This window comes from Danio rerio, chromosome 16 (assembly GCF_049306965.1).
Source record: "Danio rerio strain Tuebingen ecotype United States chromosome 16, GRCz12tu, whole genome shotgun sequence".
In the NCBI taxonomy this organism is placed as follows: domain Eukaryota; kingdom Metazoa; phylum Chordata; class Actinopteri; order Cypriniformes; family Danionidae; genus Danio; species Danio rerio.
The window spans coordinates 47,575,159-47,594,927 of NC_133191.1; the positions used below are offsets into that span (position 1 = coordinate 47,575,159).

General features: G+C 33.1%; 2 protein-coding genes across 8 annotated transcripts in view; both read left to right on the plus strand.

The window, feature by feature from the left end:
- The first annotated feature begins 2 nt into the window (after positions 1 to 2).
- On the plus strand, positions 3 to 11,003 carry dbf4 (DBF4-CDC7 kinase regulatory subunit). 2 transcript variants are annotated; one of them, NM_001135135.1, is given in 12 exon segments: positions 3 to 291; positions 486 to 646; positions 3,206 to 3,394; positions 5,188 to 5,235; positions 5,340 to 5,409; positions 5,505 to 5,572; positions 5,960 to 6,005; positions 6,122 to 6,167; positions 6,245 to 6,376; positions 6,466 to 6,586; positions 6,708 to 6,823; positions 9,731 to 11,003. In NM_001135135.1, coding segments are annotated over 12 exon segments (1,839 nt in total). In that variant the 5' UTR covers positions 3 to 254; the 3' UTR covers positions 10,536 to 11,003.
- Positions 11,004 to 13,623: 2,620 nt separating this feature from the next.
- adam22 (ADAM metallopeptidase domain 22) overlaps positions 13,624 to 19,769 on the plus strand; it is a 137,418-nt gene continuing 131,272 nt past the window's right edge. For all 6 annotated transcript variants that reach the window (XR_012392494.1, XR_012392493.1, XM_021467004.3 and 3 more), the window contains exons 1-3: positions 13,624 to 13,922; positions 14,175 to 14,335; positions 19,324 to 19,397. Coding sequence is in view for 4 of the 6 variants with exons in the window: in XM_021467004.3 (XP_021322679.1) it covers positions 13,826 to 13,922; positions 14,175 to 14,335; positions 19,324 to 19,397 (332 nt within the window). In the remaining 2 variants the exon portion in view is untranslated. The remainder of the gene's footprint in view (positions 13,923 to 14,174; positions 14,336 to 19,323; positions 19,398 to 19,769) is intronic.

A 19,769-nucleotide genomic window follows, 5' to 3' on the forward strand; every position in this document is an offset into this window, starting at 1 on the left:
TCACGAACGTCAAGATTACTCAGGTTTTGTGGGAGTGGAGAGAAGTCCCCTCGAGCGGGAAAATGGAAACAGCCTGCGTTGAGTGTTTGTTATGTTGATATTTACAAACAGCGGATGCATTTAATGCAGTGTTGTGTTTTTGTGTTGTCTTTTAATCAACCAACACTTCGAAGTAATGTTGCTGCATGTTGGCGGTTTAAAAAGCAGGTTTAGCCGAGTTTAGGGCTGTAACCGTTACAACCAAAATCTCCATTATGAAACACGACTCTTTCTCCAGGTTTAAGGACCGAGGTGCTGTGAAGCTCTTTAAACTTATTGTTGACTAATGATATGTGTCGTTCTGATTATTTTGTAACAATAGTCTCTCATAATAATGATGTTTTGAGAAACGTGCATGCTGTTGTTTATTGCGTAACGTAACTTATCGATGTGCGTGTTTTGAACTTCGGCTTTTAACCGTTCAGTTGTGATGTTCATCTTCACAGACCCCAAGCTGGAAGGACACAACTGTGCATCATCTAAAAGCAGAATTAAATCAACATGTGATCTTCAGAACAAGCCATTTAAAGGCAGAATATTTTACTTGGATCTTCCTTGGAATATGAAAACCCAGCTGCTGGAAAATGACATCAAGACACTTGGTGGTGTAAGTGCTCATAATTGTTATTTTCACATCCAGGATAATTATTTGTAGACAATTGTTTATTAGTTTATCAACAAACGTAGATCAGCCATGCATTGTAATATATATGCAAATATGCTCCTCTTAATATTAGACAACGCTTATTCTGTCCTATACTTTTAATAAGTCATCATTCAGTATGGATGTTTCCCAGTACTGGGTTGCAGCTGGAAGGCCAAGTGCTGCATAAAACATATGATGAATAAGTTGGTGGTTCATTCTGCTTTGGTGACCCCAGATTAATAAAGGGACTAAGCCAAAAAGAAAATGAATTTATCATTCAGTTTTATTGTGACTTGAATTTGTACAATTTTGGCAAAGTTTTTTTGCTTGTTTAAATTTATAATTACAATTAATTAGTAATATTTGCCTCCACTTGGTGATTCTTGTTTAAATTTATAATAATAATAATAATAATAATACATGTTTAATCTTGCCTATTTAAAAAATATTTTGAAATCTGTTTATTTAAAACAGTGCACGTCTTAATAATTAATTATGGCTTATATTATTTTTGTGTGTGTCTGTCTGTGTGTGTGTGTGTGTGTGTGTGTGTGTGTGTGTGTGTGTGTGTGTGTGTGTGTGTGTGTGTGTGTGTGTGTTTTTTTTTGTATTTTTCTGTAGTTCTGTTCTATGTTGTCTGTCTTAACCAGGACTTCCTGGTAGAAGAGATATTGTATCTCAATGAGACTTTGATTAAATAAATAAAATAATGTATGAAACTTATTGTACAGGGTGTCTGCAGGGTTTTAAAAAGTATAACAAGTTGATAAATCAATGCAAAGAAATTAAAGGCCCTAAAAAGTATTTAAAAAAATATTTAAATGCTATTTTTAAGATATTTAATTTAATATAATTTTTGATTATCCAATGTATGGTTGTATACTTAAGTTGGGCTAAAACAAATCTGTGAATATCAGGATGCTGTGTAGTTAATAAAATCAATAAAATCCTGCTATATTTGACATAAATGCTGCTTTGTTTACTGCGGCAACCAAATAAAGACCATTATTTCTTGAGTTCTATAGGCGCCAACCTGCTGAATTAGCTAGATTTATTTGATTTTTATTCAGTATTTAAATAATGTTTTAGTTTTGGATTAGTTTCTTTTGTTAATATTTAGTAAATATTCTGTAAGTTAAAATCTCACAAGTGCTTCCGGTTGATACCTAAAGTGTTTATAATATATGGAAGGAGTCTTTAAAAGGTCTTAAAAGGTGTTGAATTTAACTCTCTGATTTCTGTTTACTCTGTTGTAACACTGAAAAACATTTAACTCGTTGCCTCCTGCAAATAATGGTTAAATCAAATTATAGACTCCTTGATATTGTACTTGTTAATTGAAATAATAAATATAAATAATAAAAAAATGTATATTTTTTGTTTAAGTTAAATAATATAATAACACAGTAATATACATCAAATAGGCATGGGCCGGTATAAGATTATGGCGGTATGATAACCTTGGATAAAAATATCACAGTTTCACTGTATTGTGATTACTGCTCTAAAATGTTATTTTTAAATGTCTGTGTAAAAAACCTTTTTCCCCCTTTAAACACAATAAATTTTATTTTGAGAAACATTTAAAACAGTTTGCAACAGTAAACATTTTAGGCTGAGTAATTAAAATGAATCTTTGACTTCTGCTGTTTTCATTTATTTAAAAACAGATTTCATATCTTTTCTGCTGGAGATGCTGTTGTCCTAAAAAAAAGTTTAATAAACAAATCTTACATAAAACATAGGAACAGTATAGCAGAATAATTTGGCGGTTTTAAAACCTTGACTTTTCAAAACCGCGGTATACCTTGAAAACGGTTATACCATGCCTAAAATCAAATAATAGACTCTTTAATATTGTACTTGTTACTTCTACTTTAAACCACACTACAGTTTCTGCTTTATTTAAACAGATGTTTTGTCTGAGAACTGATGAGTAGGCCCATATGGAATCTATGCGCGCAGACTTTTAGCCCATCATTGAGTCTACTTATTTACTTGTGTAAATATGTGTAAATTTTAATCTATTCAGTTTTTAAATTAATTTCCGTAATAATATTGACAAATGAAAGTGTTTCTTTGATTTATTCAAAATACAATTTGTTCAGTAATATTTTCTGTCTTTTAGTAAAGATATTATATGATAGTCTTGCTTTGTTTACTGAATAAGTGGATCAAGATGGTTTTGCGTTGAAAATTTTTAATAAAAGTTAAAGTTTATATATATATATATCTATATATCTATATATACATATATATATTTATATATATATATATATATATATATATATATATATATATATATATATATATATATATATATATATATATATATATATATATATATATATATATCTTAAGTTTTTAGTTATACAAAATGATTTTACAGAATTCTCTGCTGAAATAACAAAATAATGTCTGCAGATTCTGTTTGGCTCTACCGAGTTTCGGTAACTTTATTCAAGATGTTGACCGTGTGTTCTTCAACACAGATGTAATGACTTGTGTTTTGCTCTCTAGACAGTGGAAAAGTTCTTCAGTAAGGAGATCAAGTATCTTGTGTCCTGTAAGCCGGAGGCTCGTTATGCCCAGCGTCTCTTGCCTGACTCTCCAGCACCAAGTCCAGATTCAGGGGTCAGCTCTCCTCATCCCAGCAGCAGGAGGGAAAGCCACGGCCAAAGGGGCAGCTCACAGGGAGTCACAGATACGGTTAGTTAGGATGCTCTTGTTGTTTTTTTGCTCTACTGTACTGAAGGTGGTAGGGCTGGGTCCATAAACAATATTATGTCGAATCTCAATAAAATTTATGTCAATAACAATAAGCTCTGGACTTTTTTACTTTATATTGATCTAAGGGCCAATCACACAGCAGAGTTATGCAACAAAGGGAATCTTGAAGTGTGTTTATATTTGAGCTACCAAAAATGATCGGCCACCGAAAATAGGTTATGCTATTTAATGAACCGTCTAATTTGTGGCTTCAGTCATTGTTGGGGTAGTCTTATAAACAAGGATAAATTAACAATTGATATTGAAATATAAAATGTTATTGTTTAATATGGAAAATAATTAACCCAGATTGCATTTTTGCCATATCGCCCAGCCCTAGATGGTGGTTTTGTCTTGGATCCCTGAATTAGAAATATCTTTTTGCTAGTTTGGTGTCTATAAAATGTTTTTTATATAAATCCTTATGCAAGAATAAAAGGTTCGTATTATTTAATATTCATTTAATACAGTTATTATCATTGCTGAATAATATGATAGCATAAAATCTGTTATGCCTTTTAATCTTGCATTTATTTGGTGAAAAAGGCATTTTCTAGTCTCTCTTAAAAATGAATTATTCAATATATCCAGGGATGGGAATAATTGTATTATAAATAAACACTTATTAACAGTTTTTTCAGTAATGTTTAATCAAATCACTTAAGTCATGTTCCTCCTTAACAACATCATTATCGTTATTGACAGCAAAATAATAATTAGCTGTAATTGAACTCACTGAAGTGGTTTTCATTTCTCATCTATAGGGCCTGTTTTTGTGTTAGTTCTGGGGGTACATAACTGTGTGTGTGTGCGTGCGTGCATGCGTGTGTGTGAGAGAATTGAGGGTTGGGACAACCACATAAATGATTGGATAAGAATGCAGGAGATAATATGAACTCTGCTTTCAAAGTAGTTTACATCAAAGCAACTAAAACTAAATTGAACTGTTCTGTCATGTGGAAATTAACATAATCAATAGGTAGCAGAACTAGTTAATCATGTCTTAGTAAATTTTGGCAAACAACTTTACAAACAAACAAGTTTATAAGGTTTAAAAACTTTTATTCCAGTGTTAATCAGACTGTTGAATGCATATGTATTTTTTTCTGTATTGGGCTTTGCTGAAATACTTAAGAGTCCACAGAAATCCCCCTTAGGGACAATAAAGTATACAAACAAACAATTTTACTTGTAACATTTCCTTATCATCAGCTTATCATGAGTCGGCATCCGGGCAGAGAGCATGAAAGTGGAAGCGATTCATTTACAGTTCTATACCAAGATTAAAACATGAATGAACTATAGAAGGTTTATTGAAAGAAATACTCTGAAATATAGGCTATCACATCTTATATAATTACTGAATCAGTGTTTTAACCATGGAAAGATGTAAATAAAGCTCGAGTTTAAACTATGTAAACAGTTATATTAGAAAAATAATAAACTAATAGAAATAATTTATTGTTTAGACTTGATTGTTGGCCAATTTTGATCTGAAATAAATATTAAAAGTTCTAAACCATTTATGTTATTTTTTGTTCCACTATAATATTATTTAAATTATTTAATTTAATTATTTACATAAAATGTGATATTAATGTTTTGTTACATTTTAATTGTCTTTACATTCACTTTTTAAACTATTTCATGCTCTTGTGCTGAATAAAATGATTATTTTAAGGGTAGTTTATGTTTTGGTGTGAGAACTGAAGTTTTGTGTTGGAATTTCACAGGCAGCTGTAAGCCGAGGCAAATCGCTTGTGGAAAGAGTTAAAGAACAAGTGAGTCAATCTTTATCAAGTTCCCTTTTTGAATTGTTTGTGAATGAACTGTAGTCCTGAGTAGTTTATCATCCCTCTGATCAAGAGTTTTCTGTTTGTTTTAGGAACGTTTTCAGATGAACGGGATCTTGGCCAATGCTGTTGAATGGGGGGTCAAAGTCCTGCATGTTGACGGTAACGTCTTTATCAATATTAATCCTTGCATTGTTACAGAAGGGGGATTTTTGGTTTCTGTTTTTCATGATGGTTCTTGCTTGACTTTCAAACAGATGTTATTTCATATGTTGACAAGAAGAAAGCTAAAGTCTTGAATGCAAGTCCAGCAGCAAAAGGAGCTGTGAGTATTTTTTTGACAACCATTAACATCGGCCATTTAACTATTATATTCTGATTGTGTTTTGGCTACCCCTTAAATTGTTTGCTAGTTTACTGCCCTCTCTTTAACACTGAAGACTTCTTTGCGCCAAGGATATTAACTATAACCATAATGTGTATATAAAATAGTTCTAAAAATCATTCTGAATATAAAATTGCAGAGTTCAGACTGTAATGATACTATTGAGCAACAATATCATTGGTATCACTGGTGTGAACACAGATATAGTTATCACCATTGTTCTTAATGTGAATGGGCCTTAAATTTAAACACTGAACAGATTCTGTGCAGAGTTGCTTATAAATCGGTTATGTATATTTAAAGTTAGCTTATCACTCTACATTTTAGGCCAGCATTCAGCACACAGAAAAAAACTCATATCCCAGACACAATGGTAAGTACATCTGTTTTTATTGTGTTGCAACTTTCAGTTAAATAATTGTATAATAATATATTAAGCCATGCTTTCTTTGCTTTTTATTCATTTATTTAATCTGTTTCTGTTGGCAGCTGGACGAATTCGTCGACCATTTGTGAAAGTGGAAGACTCCAGCAGGTGTGTTTTCGTTGTTTGTTTTCTTTTTAACTTTCATATGAATGGTTCAACAGCTTTGACAACGATGATTTTTGCAGGCATTACCGTCCCATTTATCTACCCCTGTCCAACATGCCTGTGTGCAACCTTCGGTCTTTTCCGCCCTGCAGTCCATTTTTGATGGAGGAACAGGGAAAGGATGACCCAAAGAAGAAACAAAAAGAACAAAGGTAGAGCAGAGTCAGTAACATACCCTATTGAAATCCTCAAGGTTTTTTTCTGTGTGTGTCTGTCAATGAGAGTCTGTCTTTTGCTTCAGGTCTGTTGGGGAAAGAGCAGCGAGAGGAAAGAAAGAGAGACGCAGAGGTCATGAAGGCAGAGAAAAGAGGAAAGGAGGGTACTGTGAGTGCTGCGAGGTCAAATTTGAAAACTTAAAGGCGGTATGTGTCAAAATAGAAAGCCACTTTTAATTGAAAATCAAATAGAATAGCTGAAGCTGAATCAAAATTTGCATAAAATGTGTGTAATCTGTGCTCACTTGTTTAACCTTCTGACCACCAGCATCTGGATAGTGAGCAGCATCAGGCTTTTTCTAAGAGTAACGAGTATGGAGTCGTGGATCGAGTCACTGCAGGACTGACCTGTGACCTTGTGAACATTAGCACACCCTGCAAAAGGTACAAACATGTCATACATTTTTTTTTGTCTTCGACTCCTATCATGCTTTTAAACTTATAAATTGAGGGTGCTGCTTACACACCTAGACTTTTGTTTTGGAACCTTGCACATTTGCCTCTTCAGTGCGGTTCGTTTCACATACGTGAATCCAGCAGTCGCGCTTGGATCCATTCCAAAACAATCTGTCAGACATCGCCTGAATGAGGTGGTCTCAGCTCAATTGAAACAAATTCTAGAGCGGATTGAGTGTAGTGAGAAAGCAAAAATATCCAAAAAACCAGGCTATATCACATATAGTGTAATATGGATATGTAATTGGCAAATATGGAGAGAAAATAATGAGTAGGGCAGGATGTCATTCCTACCGGTATATCTGCATTTCATGTCAAATAGAAAAGTGAACGCATGCTGAACTATTAACAAGAGCTTTTTATTTGTTAGGAAAATTGACGAACTGCATTTTTGGTTTATCTGTTGTTTCTCTATAATGTATAACATATAATGCATAATTCTAGCCAACGGCTGTATATGAAAAAGTCTTGTTTTAGATTTGTATTTGGTGAGATGTCTGTGGGTCTCACTATTCAATATAAAGTGCAGCGGGAAAAATAAACCGTGGAACTCTTTCCAATGTAAGGAGAGTTTAATCGCACATGACTTTTTTAGAAAGTTTACAGTGTGATGTAAAAGCGAACAGCACAAAGAAACAAGAGCAACACTAGCAGTTTTAATCCCTGTTTCGGAACAACCGATCTACAGGTGAAAGTGTGTAATGTTGCTATTTGAAAATGAAAACAATCTGCAAAGAAACTTTGCTATGTTTACAAAACTTTATGTAACTTTTAAATTTGTAAATGAATAAATGACACTTGCAGACGTGATTTATTATATAAAAAAGTAAATAGCAGTTCATTTGAACCATTCATAAGGCAGTGTACCTACTGATTAGTTGATTGAGTTATATTTAAGATATTTTCATTGCAAAAAAGTGACATGCGCTATGCTTGTTATATACAGAAATAAATCATTCTAAAGCTTATGTAGGGTGTTCGCAGAGTCTTTAAGTATGAAATGTTGGTAAATCAATTCAGAGAAAAATGAAGGCCCTTAAAGTTTTACCTATTTAACAAAGTCTTACATTTTGTAGTTTTTTTTATTTATACAATGGATAGTTGTATACTAAATTTTTCCTGAATTTAGTCTGTGAATGTTGGGGTGATGTGTAGTTTATAAAATTGATCAAATTCTGCCAGATTTGACATCGCTACTTTGGTTATACATGCTGTTGTATAGGCGACACCTGCTGGAAGAAAATGAATTAACATTTTAAAATTAGTCACTCCTTTTGTTAGTATTTTTCTGGTTTCTAAAATTCTAAAATATGGAAAAATATCATGAAGAATGGGTCAAAAAATCAAGATCAGTGTATTTATAGATGAAATACCTGAGTTGTATTAAACGGGAGTCTAAAGTTTCATTAATTCATTTAAATGTAAGAGTTTTCTAAAAATCCACATCTTGTTGTTGTTTTTTTTTACTGGTTTGATTATTATTTTGTAATTATTAGTGGCGTTATAAATCTCAAATCTCACCATTTGGATGTTTTTTTTTGGGGTTTTTTTTTTGTCACGGGTTGGACCATTTTTTTATATCAGCCAAAAAAGCGACGAGACTAATATAATGTGCTTTTCATTTATTACAGAAACAGTACTGCAAGACACTTGGTTTTAACAAACAGAACTTAGAACCTGTATTTCTTTTAAAAATAAAATGAAAAAAATAATCAGTGGAATAAAAATAAATTGTAAAATATTCAGTACTGTGAAAAATTTACTGTTACTATTGTTGCTGATGACACTGAATGTATAAATCTAACATTATAATTCATACAACCCATATTTATTTTTAATCTTGTTTTTAATAAATGATTCAGTTATTCACTCAACTTTGTTTCATTGCTAGATTTGTTATTTTTAAAGATTTATTCAGTGGCATATTTGTGACGGCTGGTAAAATAATGTAGTTGTTGCCTACAACTTTCATTTTTGAGCATTGTTAAATGCATATGATGGTGATTTTAATCTTTACCATAAACATCAGTGGTTTTATCTAAACTATAAACTGTTATTCCAGTACTTCTGTGTTATTTGACTGTTTGGAACTTCATAACTAACTCAAAAGACTAAAACCTGTTTCTCTCTTTAGATTTTTGCGTTTTTCAAACACAGATTTGAATGCAGCGATTTGAAGGATTAATAAACAAATCATCATCATTTATAATTTATGTTGTGTGGGTGTTGAGATCCCGAACTTTAAATAATTAATCATGCAGGCTAAACAAGTAGTGACAGAAAACACCTTTAATAGCCTAAGAAACCCACCACATCTCGGATAACCCATCACAACTACTTCCGCCATCTTTATATTTTACAGGAAAGCTTAAATGCTTTCATATATGTGATCTGAATTATGTGAGAGGAGATCTCTCTCTCTGCAATTGCTACAATTATAGGGGGTTATACCAGTAAAAATGTATTTATCCGCAGGCCACATATGTTTAGAACTGTGGGTTGTGATTCGTATGAATCACAGATCAACCGTGATCTGTTATACCCCTAGTAGGTCTCTTTATTCTGAACCTATCCTATGGGTAGTCGGGTGAATAAATTATCTTGTGCATTGTTATACTGTAAAATATGTGAAACCTGATGTGAAAAAGTTGCGATGAGCTCTTAATCTATGGAAAGAGTCTTAAAAGGTATTGAATTTCACTCTCAGATTCCTGTATACCCTGTTATTAATAGAATCGTTTATAAAATTATTAATACCCAATCCTTTTTTTCCCCTTGTTTGTTTGTTGTTTACTGTGCTTTTGACAGCATCGCATTAATGTCTCTCTGGTCTAGGGTGAAATGCAGCACATCAACTCCTATTCTGAATGCTGGAGGAATGCTGTCAGCAATGCAAGATGTGGGATCTGTGAATGCTGATTGCAAACAGGAAAGCGAGGTGTCTTTGCTTTTTGGCTCTACACCAAAGCAGCCTCTTATAGAACGGACCATAGAAAAACCTCTGCTGGTTCGCAAACGTAGCAGGGGCCAGAGTGATTTCCCTTGGAGCAACAGGGACAGCTTGTGTGAACAATCAGATGTTCCAGAAAAGTCCCAGTCCAAGCGTGGATCCTTTGAATGGGAATTGCACTCCCAATCTGCTTTACATAAGTCTGAGGGTGCATCTTTTCTCAGCAGAGAACAGAACTATGGATCTTATACACTTGAATGCAGGACAGAGCAGCAAAACAGGACAAATCCTGACGTGCACCCAGCTCAGCAGTTCAGTGAAAGAAACTACGAATCAGTAACCAGAATTGAAACCTTTAGGACTAACTGCAGTGAAATAATTTATGCACAAAGTATGCCCGAAAATCAAGTTGAAAATTCAGCTCTTTGGACCAGCACAGAACCCAAACCGGACGCTGACAGTCCCTCTATTTCCCTGCAAAGAAAAGTTCGAAGCGTCAGACCCAGAAGACAAAAGCAAGTATCAGCCTCGCACATCGAATCCAGTCACAGACGAGAATCATTGAGGTCTTTTTCACGTGATCAGTCTGTGCAGAAGAGTGAAAAGCCTCCAGCTTCTCTGCTGGATTTATGGAAGCTCTTTCAGTCTAGTGACAGTTTGGATGAAGAGTTTATGGGGTTTTCAGATTAAAAACAAGTGGAGAACACGCATGTATGTGTGTTCTAATATGATTCACTTTGCCAAATTATATATTAATAGATCTGATCTTTCTTTCACCAGTAGGATGAAACCAAATTCACTCCGTAGAGGCCTTAAAAAAATTGATTATAGATATGAAAAATATCTTGTGAATAAGTGTGTGTGTGTGTGTGTGTGTGTGTGTGTGTGTGTGTGTGTGTGTGTGTGTGTGTGTGTGTGTGTGTGTGTGTGTGTGTGTGTGTGTGTGTGTGTGTGTGTGTGTGTGTGTGTGTGTGTGTGTGTGTGTGTGTGTGTGTGTGTGTGTGTGTGTGTGTTTTATGTATATACATATACATGAGGCTAAAAGACGTGGAGACACACAGTGAGTATGTACATTGGTTGTATATTGATTGAAGAATATAACAGCTTTTATATATGTCTGGGAATGATTTTCTTGATTAAATAGAAAATATTCACCAATGTTTTGTAAGCATCACCTTTCTTCCAGAGCACTAGTCATTTGCACTTGCACTTTTTTTTTACTAACCGTATATAGCATTCAACATTTGAAGTGGATCAAAACCTTTCATTAAAGTTGTCCTAAAGCTATTGAATAACACCCATTCAACTTTTCTGATGCATTTCGAGTGTTGACTACTGTATAAGTTTTCATTTATTCTCTCTCTCTGTCTTCAGTTTTTTTTTTCAACTGAATTATTATTCAATATATATTAAACTGTTCAAATGCCTGTTAAAAGAAATTAATATGGCCACTTGCACAGTTGGTAAATACCGTTACATTGTTGAAATAGGATCTTTCAGATCAGTTTTGTTCTTTGTTAGTTTTCCTCACTATTCTAACTGTTCATAAAGTCTTTATGAAGATTTTAAGCCTCTGTTATCAACATTTATTAGGCTTTTTTTCTTAAGTAAATGATTTCTGCACTAAGGACTAGAATTTTTATGCAAACAATTCCACGTCAATAGGAGTGCATATAGTGCAGTTAACCATAAAGAAAATATCAAATAATTTAGGTCATTACAGTTTTGTTTGTTTTGTCTTAGCATTTAAGTGTTAATGGCAAAGAAACTGTAATTACAGAGATTTGATTTCCAACAGGTAATACAAAAATTATTATTACAGGCCTCCAGCCACCTACACCCCACTGACAAAGGTTCAGAATTTGCCATTGGTCCAGAATTTTTGCTACTGTTTTCTCATTTGTCTTATGTTGACTAATTTCCCATCATAAACTGTGGAAATAACCCATCGAAGGTTATAAGACCATGCAGAATATGACATAAGTTATGTTAGCTTTCACTATTGACCTATGCTGTTGTTACATAGAAAAACTGTAGCTTAACTTTTATTCCAAATCTTGCACCTTATTCTTGAGAGAACAAAAATTGGCTGTTGAAAAGGTCCAAAGCACCAAAAGTTAAGTATTAAAGTTAACTGTTGTTGTTGTTGTTATCCATAAATTTTCAAGAGAGGCTAGAAAAAAATCGTGAAGATCTACATTATTTTTTATTATGTATTAATAGTTTTTTATTCAAACGGCCAAGCTCTGACTGAGAAAAGCGGAATGTGCTGGCCAGGGGTGCGTTTAATAATAATAGTAATGATTATTTTTATTATCAAGTATATTGTTTATTTAATTTACATTTTTTTGAAAAGTCTACTTTAACAATTTGACACATGCAAACCATTGCAGAAATGTTCTAACCAACAGGCCCTTGTCATACAGTACAGATACCTAATAAATATCCTACTATAAATTAAAAGCATTAATGTTTGCTATATTTTTTGTTTTCACAAGCTTTGGCGATGTAACGTAAATTCCACTTTTGAATAATAGGTCATCTACAGCTTTCATCATGAGCCACGGCTGTGTTTAAATTTGCGATGCAGTTTGCGAATGTTTGTTGCAACGATGTTTGTTGTAACAATGGAACTTGCGACCCAAGTAGGTTACGATGGTTAGCCAATTTAGGATTGGATTCCAGTTTGGTATGTATGTAATAAATGAAAACAAGCTAAATTAAGTTTATATATATATATATATATATATATATATATATATATATATATATATATATATATATATATATATATATATATATATATATATATATATATATATATGTGTGTGTATATATATATATATGTGTGTGTATATATATATATATATATATATATATATATATATATATATATGTATATTTATATATAGTATATACATATAAAAGTATATATATATATATATATATATATATATATATATATATATATATATATATATATATATATATATATATATATATATATATAAAATTTCTTTATTATAAATATTTTGGAAATTTTTTGTACATCAAATTTTGAGCATCCAACAAGCTAATCCAGCTAAAAGTAGTGCTTAAAATGTCACTAAATAGAGTATTTAAATATCATAATTACATAGAAAATGAATGAATAGATGAATAACTGCAAAAACAGTTCACTTTTGGAGAAAAAAAGAAGCACCCCTTTTACCAGGCTGGCTACGGGCCTGCCTATGTGTACAAAATACTCCATAGCTGTTTGTGTTTATATTTTTACATTCTTTATGCAAAATAAATTGTGTATTTTCCTGTCAGCACAATATGTTTTGTTTTATTTGTTTATTTTTTATTTTGGTTTCATTTCTCTGGTTAATTTAAACTCGAATGAATGCGCAAATAGTTATTGTTGCATGATTATATACATTATTGCATACTGTTATCACTATTAATAAGAACGTAGCCACATTTCTGTGACTTTCCCCATTATGCGTTATGGTATGCCTTATCATTTAGTACTATACTATGCAAATTTACATTATTTGAACGTAAATCACTGCTGTCCCTCTCCCTATGGGATGATTCTGTTTGGCGCAGAAGGTGACAGCAGGTGGAGCGAGCTCACACTACACTACCCGTCATCCCGCGTGCACAGCTCGCTCATGTATATTTATGAGGCGTTTCTGCAGTGAGGCGGCTGGATATTATTGATGTCTCGCTGAGGAGGTGGTGGCTTGTGCTCGGCGGAGAAAAAAAGGGCCTGAATTTAGTTTTCCAGAACGACTAGTCATCCGCCCGCCGCTCGCGCAACCCGCGTCTCGATGCAGAGGCTGCTCGCGCTCGCGTCACTAATGGCAACCAGCGCGCGCCAGGATGCGTGTGCCTTTATGAGGGAGACCGAACATCGCGTCTAACTTGGGATTTAACGCGTATATCGAAAATAATTGGGATACATGTGATTAAATGCGATTTTTCTGAATCGAATGGATGCGGGAACGATGCCTCTCCGTGTGGGGATTTCCTTACTGTGCCTCTTCATGAGCTCTGTGGTACATACCAGCATGTCTTTGGCTCATTACGGTAAGGGTGTATTTCTGATGTATTTCACCTCGATGACAAATAATTAGATTGTATTTTTTAAGAGTATTAGCAATGGAGCATCCATTTCAGGTCATGTAAACAATTGGGAAATGTATATAGCGTTAAATAAACGACCCCAACGCGCAGTTTATCTTACCAAAACTAATTAATATGTATTATTTCATACGTTTATTTATTAAGAAGGGAATATTTACTTGGTAAAAACAGGCCATCGTGTTTTTATGCTTCCAGGAGACGCCTTGGTAAAGACGAGGGCTCGGCGTGATGACGCCAGGTACCTCGGGAAAGAGAACACCGTACCAGTCCGGTTAGTCTACCAAATGGACGGAGACCGTCAGACCGCTCATGATGCTGTGAACACACGGATCCGAATGAGATCTGACAGTAAACAGGTGTGTGTTTTTCATCTCATGTTCGGATGTCATCAATGTGTGTGTCAGGGATGCTCTCTCGCCTCCCGTTGCCATTGGAGACGCGCTGCTCTTGAAATGATGTTGATGTTTTTTCCTCTTTTAACTCTCTCTCTCTGGGTTTTATAACTCAGTGTGATCTGAAAGCACCATGCAAATAATTCCAGTCGTTTAGAGCTGATCTAATGAACCAAAACAGCACACTTCTCTGGAAGATGCTGATGCTTAGGCCTCCTGAGGCATCTCGTGGCATCACAGCTTTGGAAACACAAAGGGCGCAGAGAGAACAAATGAACGGCTCCAGTCTTGGAGTAATCAGCCTGAATAATCATTGCTTTGTTTTTCTACATGTATATTACTATGTAGCACAGAAATGGCAGAAACTGATTACTGATCTGATTACCAATTCTGAGACTGATTACTCCATCCATTATTCAGCAAAACAAAGCTCTTAAAACCTGGGCCACGATGATAAAATGAAGACAAAAAACTGGCAAATGTGGGCTACTTTTGGTTTTTTGGTGAAGCGTGTAATGCTATTAGAGCTTTGTGTATGTGCTTTTCCTTTTGGTGTTGTATTGCTTGGCTTAAAATATATCACATTAAGTCATTCGTTAGCATTATATTTATTTATTTATTTTTTTGTATTATTATTATGCTATATTTATTCATTTAATGCTTGAAAGTAATGCTTCACATTTAAAAATTTGCTTAGAATTCAAATATTTTGTATTTGTTTTCTATTTAAAATTGCATATTTATGTATTTATTTATTTATTTATTTAATTTGTATTTATTTTTATTTTTAAAATGCTAATTTACTTAATTTAATGCTTTAAGGTAATGCTTCACATTTAAAAATTGACTTAGAATTCAAATATTTTACATGTGTTTTCTATTTAAAATTATGTATTTATATATTTATTTCATAAGTTTGTATTTAATTGTATTATTAAAATGTAACTTTTTATTAATTTAATGCTAGAAAGTAATGCTTCACATTTAGAAATTAGTTTTTTTTTCTTTTTTGTATTTTTTTTAGCTTAAAAGATAATAAACAAAAGAGCTGATATCCAATTAAATCATACACTATTTAATTCATGTAATGGTTGAAAGCAGTGCTTCACTTTGTTGAAATTTGCTTAAAATTAAAATGTTTATATTTGTTTTCTATAAAAAATTATATACATATTTATTTATTTACTTATTTAATTTGTATTTTTTTATTATAATGCTATTTTTATTAATTCAATGCTTGAAAGTAATGCTTCACATTTAGAAATTTGCTTGGAATTAATATATTTATAATTGAAGCATTCAGATGGAAAATAAACGTCTCAAACTTCCATAGAAAATAATAATTTTTCTCAGCCTCCTTTGTTTATGTTAAATTATTTTACTTTAAAGACCAGGAAAAGGACTTATTCTTTACCATAAATGTGATACTGAACATACACACACACTCTCAGAAATAAAGGTACACAAGCTGTCACTGGGGTGGTACCTTTTCATAAGGTACACATTTGTACTTAAAGGGTCCATATTGGCACCTCAAAAGTATATATTAGTACCTAAAAATTTTAAGAACATATTTGTACTTTTTAGATACTAATATATACCCTTAGGGTATTAATATGGACCTTGTATGTACAAATGTTAACCTTTTGAAAAGGTACCACCCCAGTGACAGCTTGTGTACCTTTATTTCTGAGAGTGTAGGAGCCTGATAAAAGTGGTCAATTTAAAGGACAATTTCAGATGGCTTTTAGAAGTTTTTGCATCTAACCTCTTAATTTTCTTTCTATTTAAAATGATATATTTATTTATTTAATTTCTATTTATTTTATTAATAAAATGCTAGTTTAAGTAATTTAATTCTTGAAACTAATGGCTTCACATTTAAAAATGAGATTTTTTTTTCTTTTTAGTTGTATTCCTTAAAAGATAGCCGATATCACATTAAATAATTCCCTACTTGATTAATTTTATGCTTGAAGGTAATGCTTCACATTTAGAAATTTGCTTAGAATTCAAACATTTTATTAATTTTTTTTTGTAAAGTTGTTTTTATTTTTGAGAGAGAGAGAGAGAGAGCTCTGTAAAATATCTAAACATTTGGGTCCATCATGGCTGCTCGGATACTCTGTTATTCATAATTTGCATGACTAAGTAATTCTCAAAATCACAGACACACACAATCGCTTGTGAGCTCGTTACTGTAACGAGTCTGTCTGACCAGTTAGGATGTCTGTGCGTGTGTCCCGACGTCTCTGTTTTGTGCTTCAGGCACGTGTGAGGCTTAACCCTTTGTTTGTGCATCTGGGCTCTGTATGATTCCAGTGAAAGCTTTTCATCATGCCAATGCAGAGTATTGATTTTACCATTGTGCTGTTATATATGACCCTACATTAGAGATTAGATTAGACGCATGTGCAATATAATATATTTTTTTGTAAATACCTTCAGCTATGCTCGGGTCTGTTTTTAGCTGCACGTTTGACTCACAACAAGATCTTTTTGAAGACTGGAGACAGATTTATTTATAGAGATCCACTGATACATGCAGCAAAAATGGATTTTTAACTAATTTTAGACCTTCTTTATTTAACACAACATGCAGATCAGAAAAAAATCAAGCAGTTTTAGAATGATAATATGATGAAACAGCAATTGATGATGGCTATGGCATAATGGACAGAAAGCTGCAGCCTTCTCATCTTACACAGTTTCTAGAAAACACTCTCGATCTCTTTATTAGATTTGTGCAGGGGTTTAGAGTGTGCATCTTGTTTAGACGTGACACTCTCATCTGGGGGGCAGTAGATGGATGTGGGTGTGCCTCAGCGAGGGGAGATTCATTCAGAGGGTCACTGATGGGTGAAGTGTTAAGGATCTCCCCCTCCGTATTTCGTCCACCCCTTCGTTCTCCTTCCATTTTTATTGATAACTACGCTTTAGTTTGGGGGAGAGGTGTGTTCCCTGGGGAGTTTTAGACTCCCCTCACCTCCCACATACACTTCTATTTCTGCCCCTTCTGCCCTTCCTCCCTCACACACACACACACACACACACATCCACTCGCAATATATGAGAACAATACAACCCAAAAGCTTCTCTTTCCCCTGAGGGGGTGTTATACGGCCCTGGCCATATGGGCCCCAAGCAGGCACTGAATTAACCATTGGCGAACACATACACACCCACACAGCCACCAGTCCTGTACATCAAAGTGTACCTGTGAGGAATAAAATAAACAATTAGCACATCTAATTTTGCTTCTTTCTCTAGAAACACTGAAAATGTTCTATTTTTACAGTTTTTATTGTTGTAGCTCATGTGGGGCATCTTACTATTGAATATTAGAAGACGTTATAGCATTATGAATGCATTACATGGCTCGACACCTGAAATGTACAGGATCTTGTGACACTAAATACTGTAATAATTAATTAATAAATTGAACAAATAGAGCATATAATTTGAGCTCTTTCTCCTGAAATACCAAATTTGTTTTAATTTTTTAGTTTGTGATGCACCTTATTAAATATTAGAAGATCTGAAAAAAATACTACAAGAATGCATTAAATTGGTTGAAATGGGAACTGTAAAGGATCTTGTGACACTAAATACTGCAGTAACAAATTAATAAAACTAACAAAAAGTGCATAAAATTTGAGCTCTTTCTCCTGAAACACCAAATTTGTTCTAATTTTACAGTTTTAGTTTGTGATGCGCCTAATTAAATGTTAGAAGATATGAAGAAATACATAAAGAATGCAATAAATTGGTTGAAATGTGAACTGTAAAGGATCTTGTGACACTAAATACTGCAGTAGTAAATTAATAAAATGCTAAATAATGCGTATGATTTGAGCTCTTTCTCCTGAAACACCAAATTGGTTTTAATTTGACAGTTTTAGCTCATGAGATGCTTTTAATTTACTATACAACAAGAATCCAATAAATTCATTAAAAATCAAACGGAAAAGGTCATGTGATGCTAAATACTCCAAATAAAATTGTTGAGTAAAAACAATATTTGTTAAAAAAAAAAAAAAAAAAAAAAATATATATATATATATATATATATATATATATATATATATACATATATATATATATATATATATATATATATATATATATATATATATATATTTTTTTTTTTTTTTTTTTTTTTTTTTTACTAATATTGTTTTTCAATGTTGAACATTGACGTTGGCCTGACATTTTCAAACAACGTCAATATGACGTCATGTTGACGTCCTGTGTCAGCTGGGATGAACAACATTTTTAAGGTTTAAAATATTTCAAAAATATTTTAATAATACAAAATATCTGTTGTTCTTTTGAACTTTCTTACTAAAAAAAAAAATTCAATACTGTAAAAAATGCTGGGTTCTACATAATCAATTTGTGTTGGGGCAACATGATGAAATAATTTTTTTAATAATAATTTTTTCGGGGTTTTCACGTTTAATTGGACAGTATAGTAGAGAGTATTGACTGGAAAGTGTGGGGAGAAAAGAGAGGGGAAGAATCAGCATAGGACCTCGAGGCAGGAATCGAACTCGGGTCGCCGTGAGCACAAGAGTGCATGTGTCGACGCTCTAACCATTACATGACAACATGATGAAATTAAGTTAACTTATTAGCTTTTAGAAATTTAGCATGTCATTTTTTGAGTAAATAATTAAGAGTTTTTTCAGCAGCAAATCAGTATATTAGAATAGTCTGGATTAATGAAAAAATAATAAAGAACAAATAAGCACATCTCCTGAAACTCTAAATATAGTATGCTCTATTTTGATGTTTTTTTTTATTGTTTTGTATTTAAAAGAAAATTCAGTGAGCATGCATTAAGTGTACAAAAAGTTACAGAACAGACAGTAACAATAATCAGCAGTTTTTCTCAGTTCATGTGAGATGTTCTTATGACCGAATTTAACTTTGTTTTATCTCTTTAACAGAACCACGTTGCTCAGGCGAGCTTCCAGGTGCAAGCTTTTGGACAGACCTTCATTTTAGACGTAGAGCTGAACCAGTGAGTATCTGCTTTCATGGTGTCATGCTCCTGTATGAGTTCAGAAAAAGTGTGTTTTTGCGAAGTATCCCAGTCGTATGATTAATGGCCGTCAGATCTATTTGCGAGAGGTTTTATGTTGCAGCTGATGGACTGCTATGATCATAATGGCTGTTGATTTATGCTGAAGGATTGGGAAAGTCCTGACCACTCTATTGATCATGTCATATTCTGCTCGCTTTTTCACTTGCTGTCAGGAATTCTTATACTACATGTTGTCTTAATACTGATAAACGTCATTATTTGCAGACTGCAGAGTTGCTTGGTTGACCAGTCAAGAAATGGCTGTTTTGGCATTTAGTTATTTTTTAGATTTTGAATCCAAAATGCATC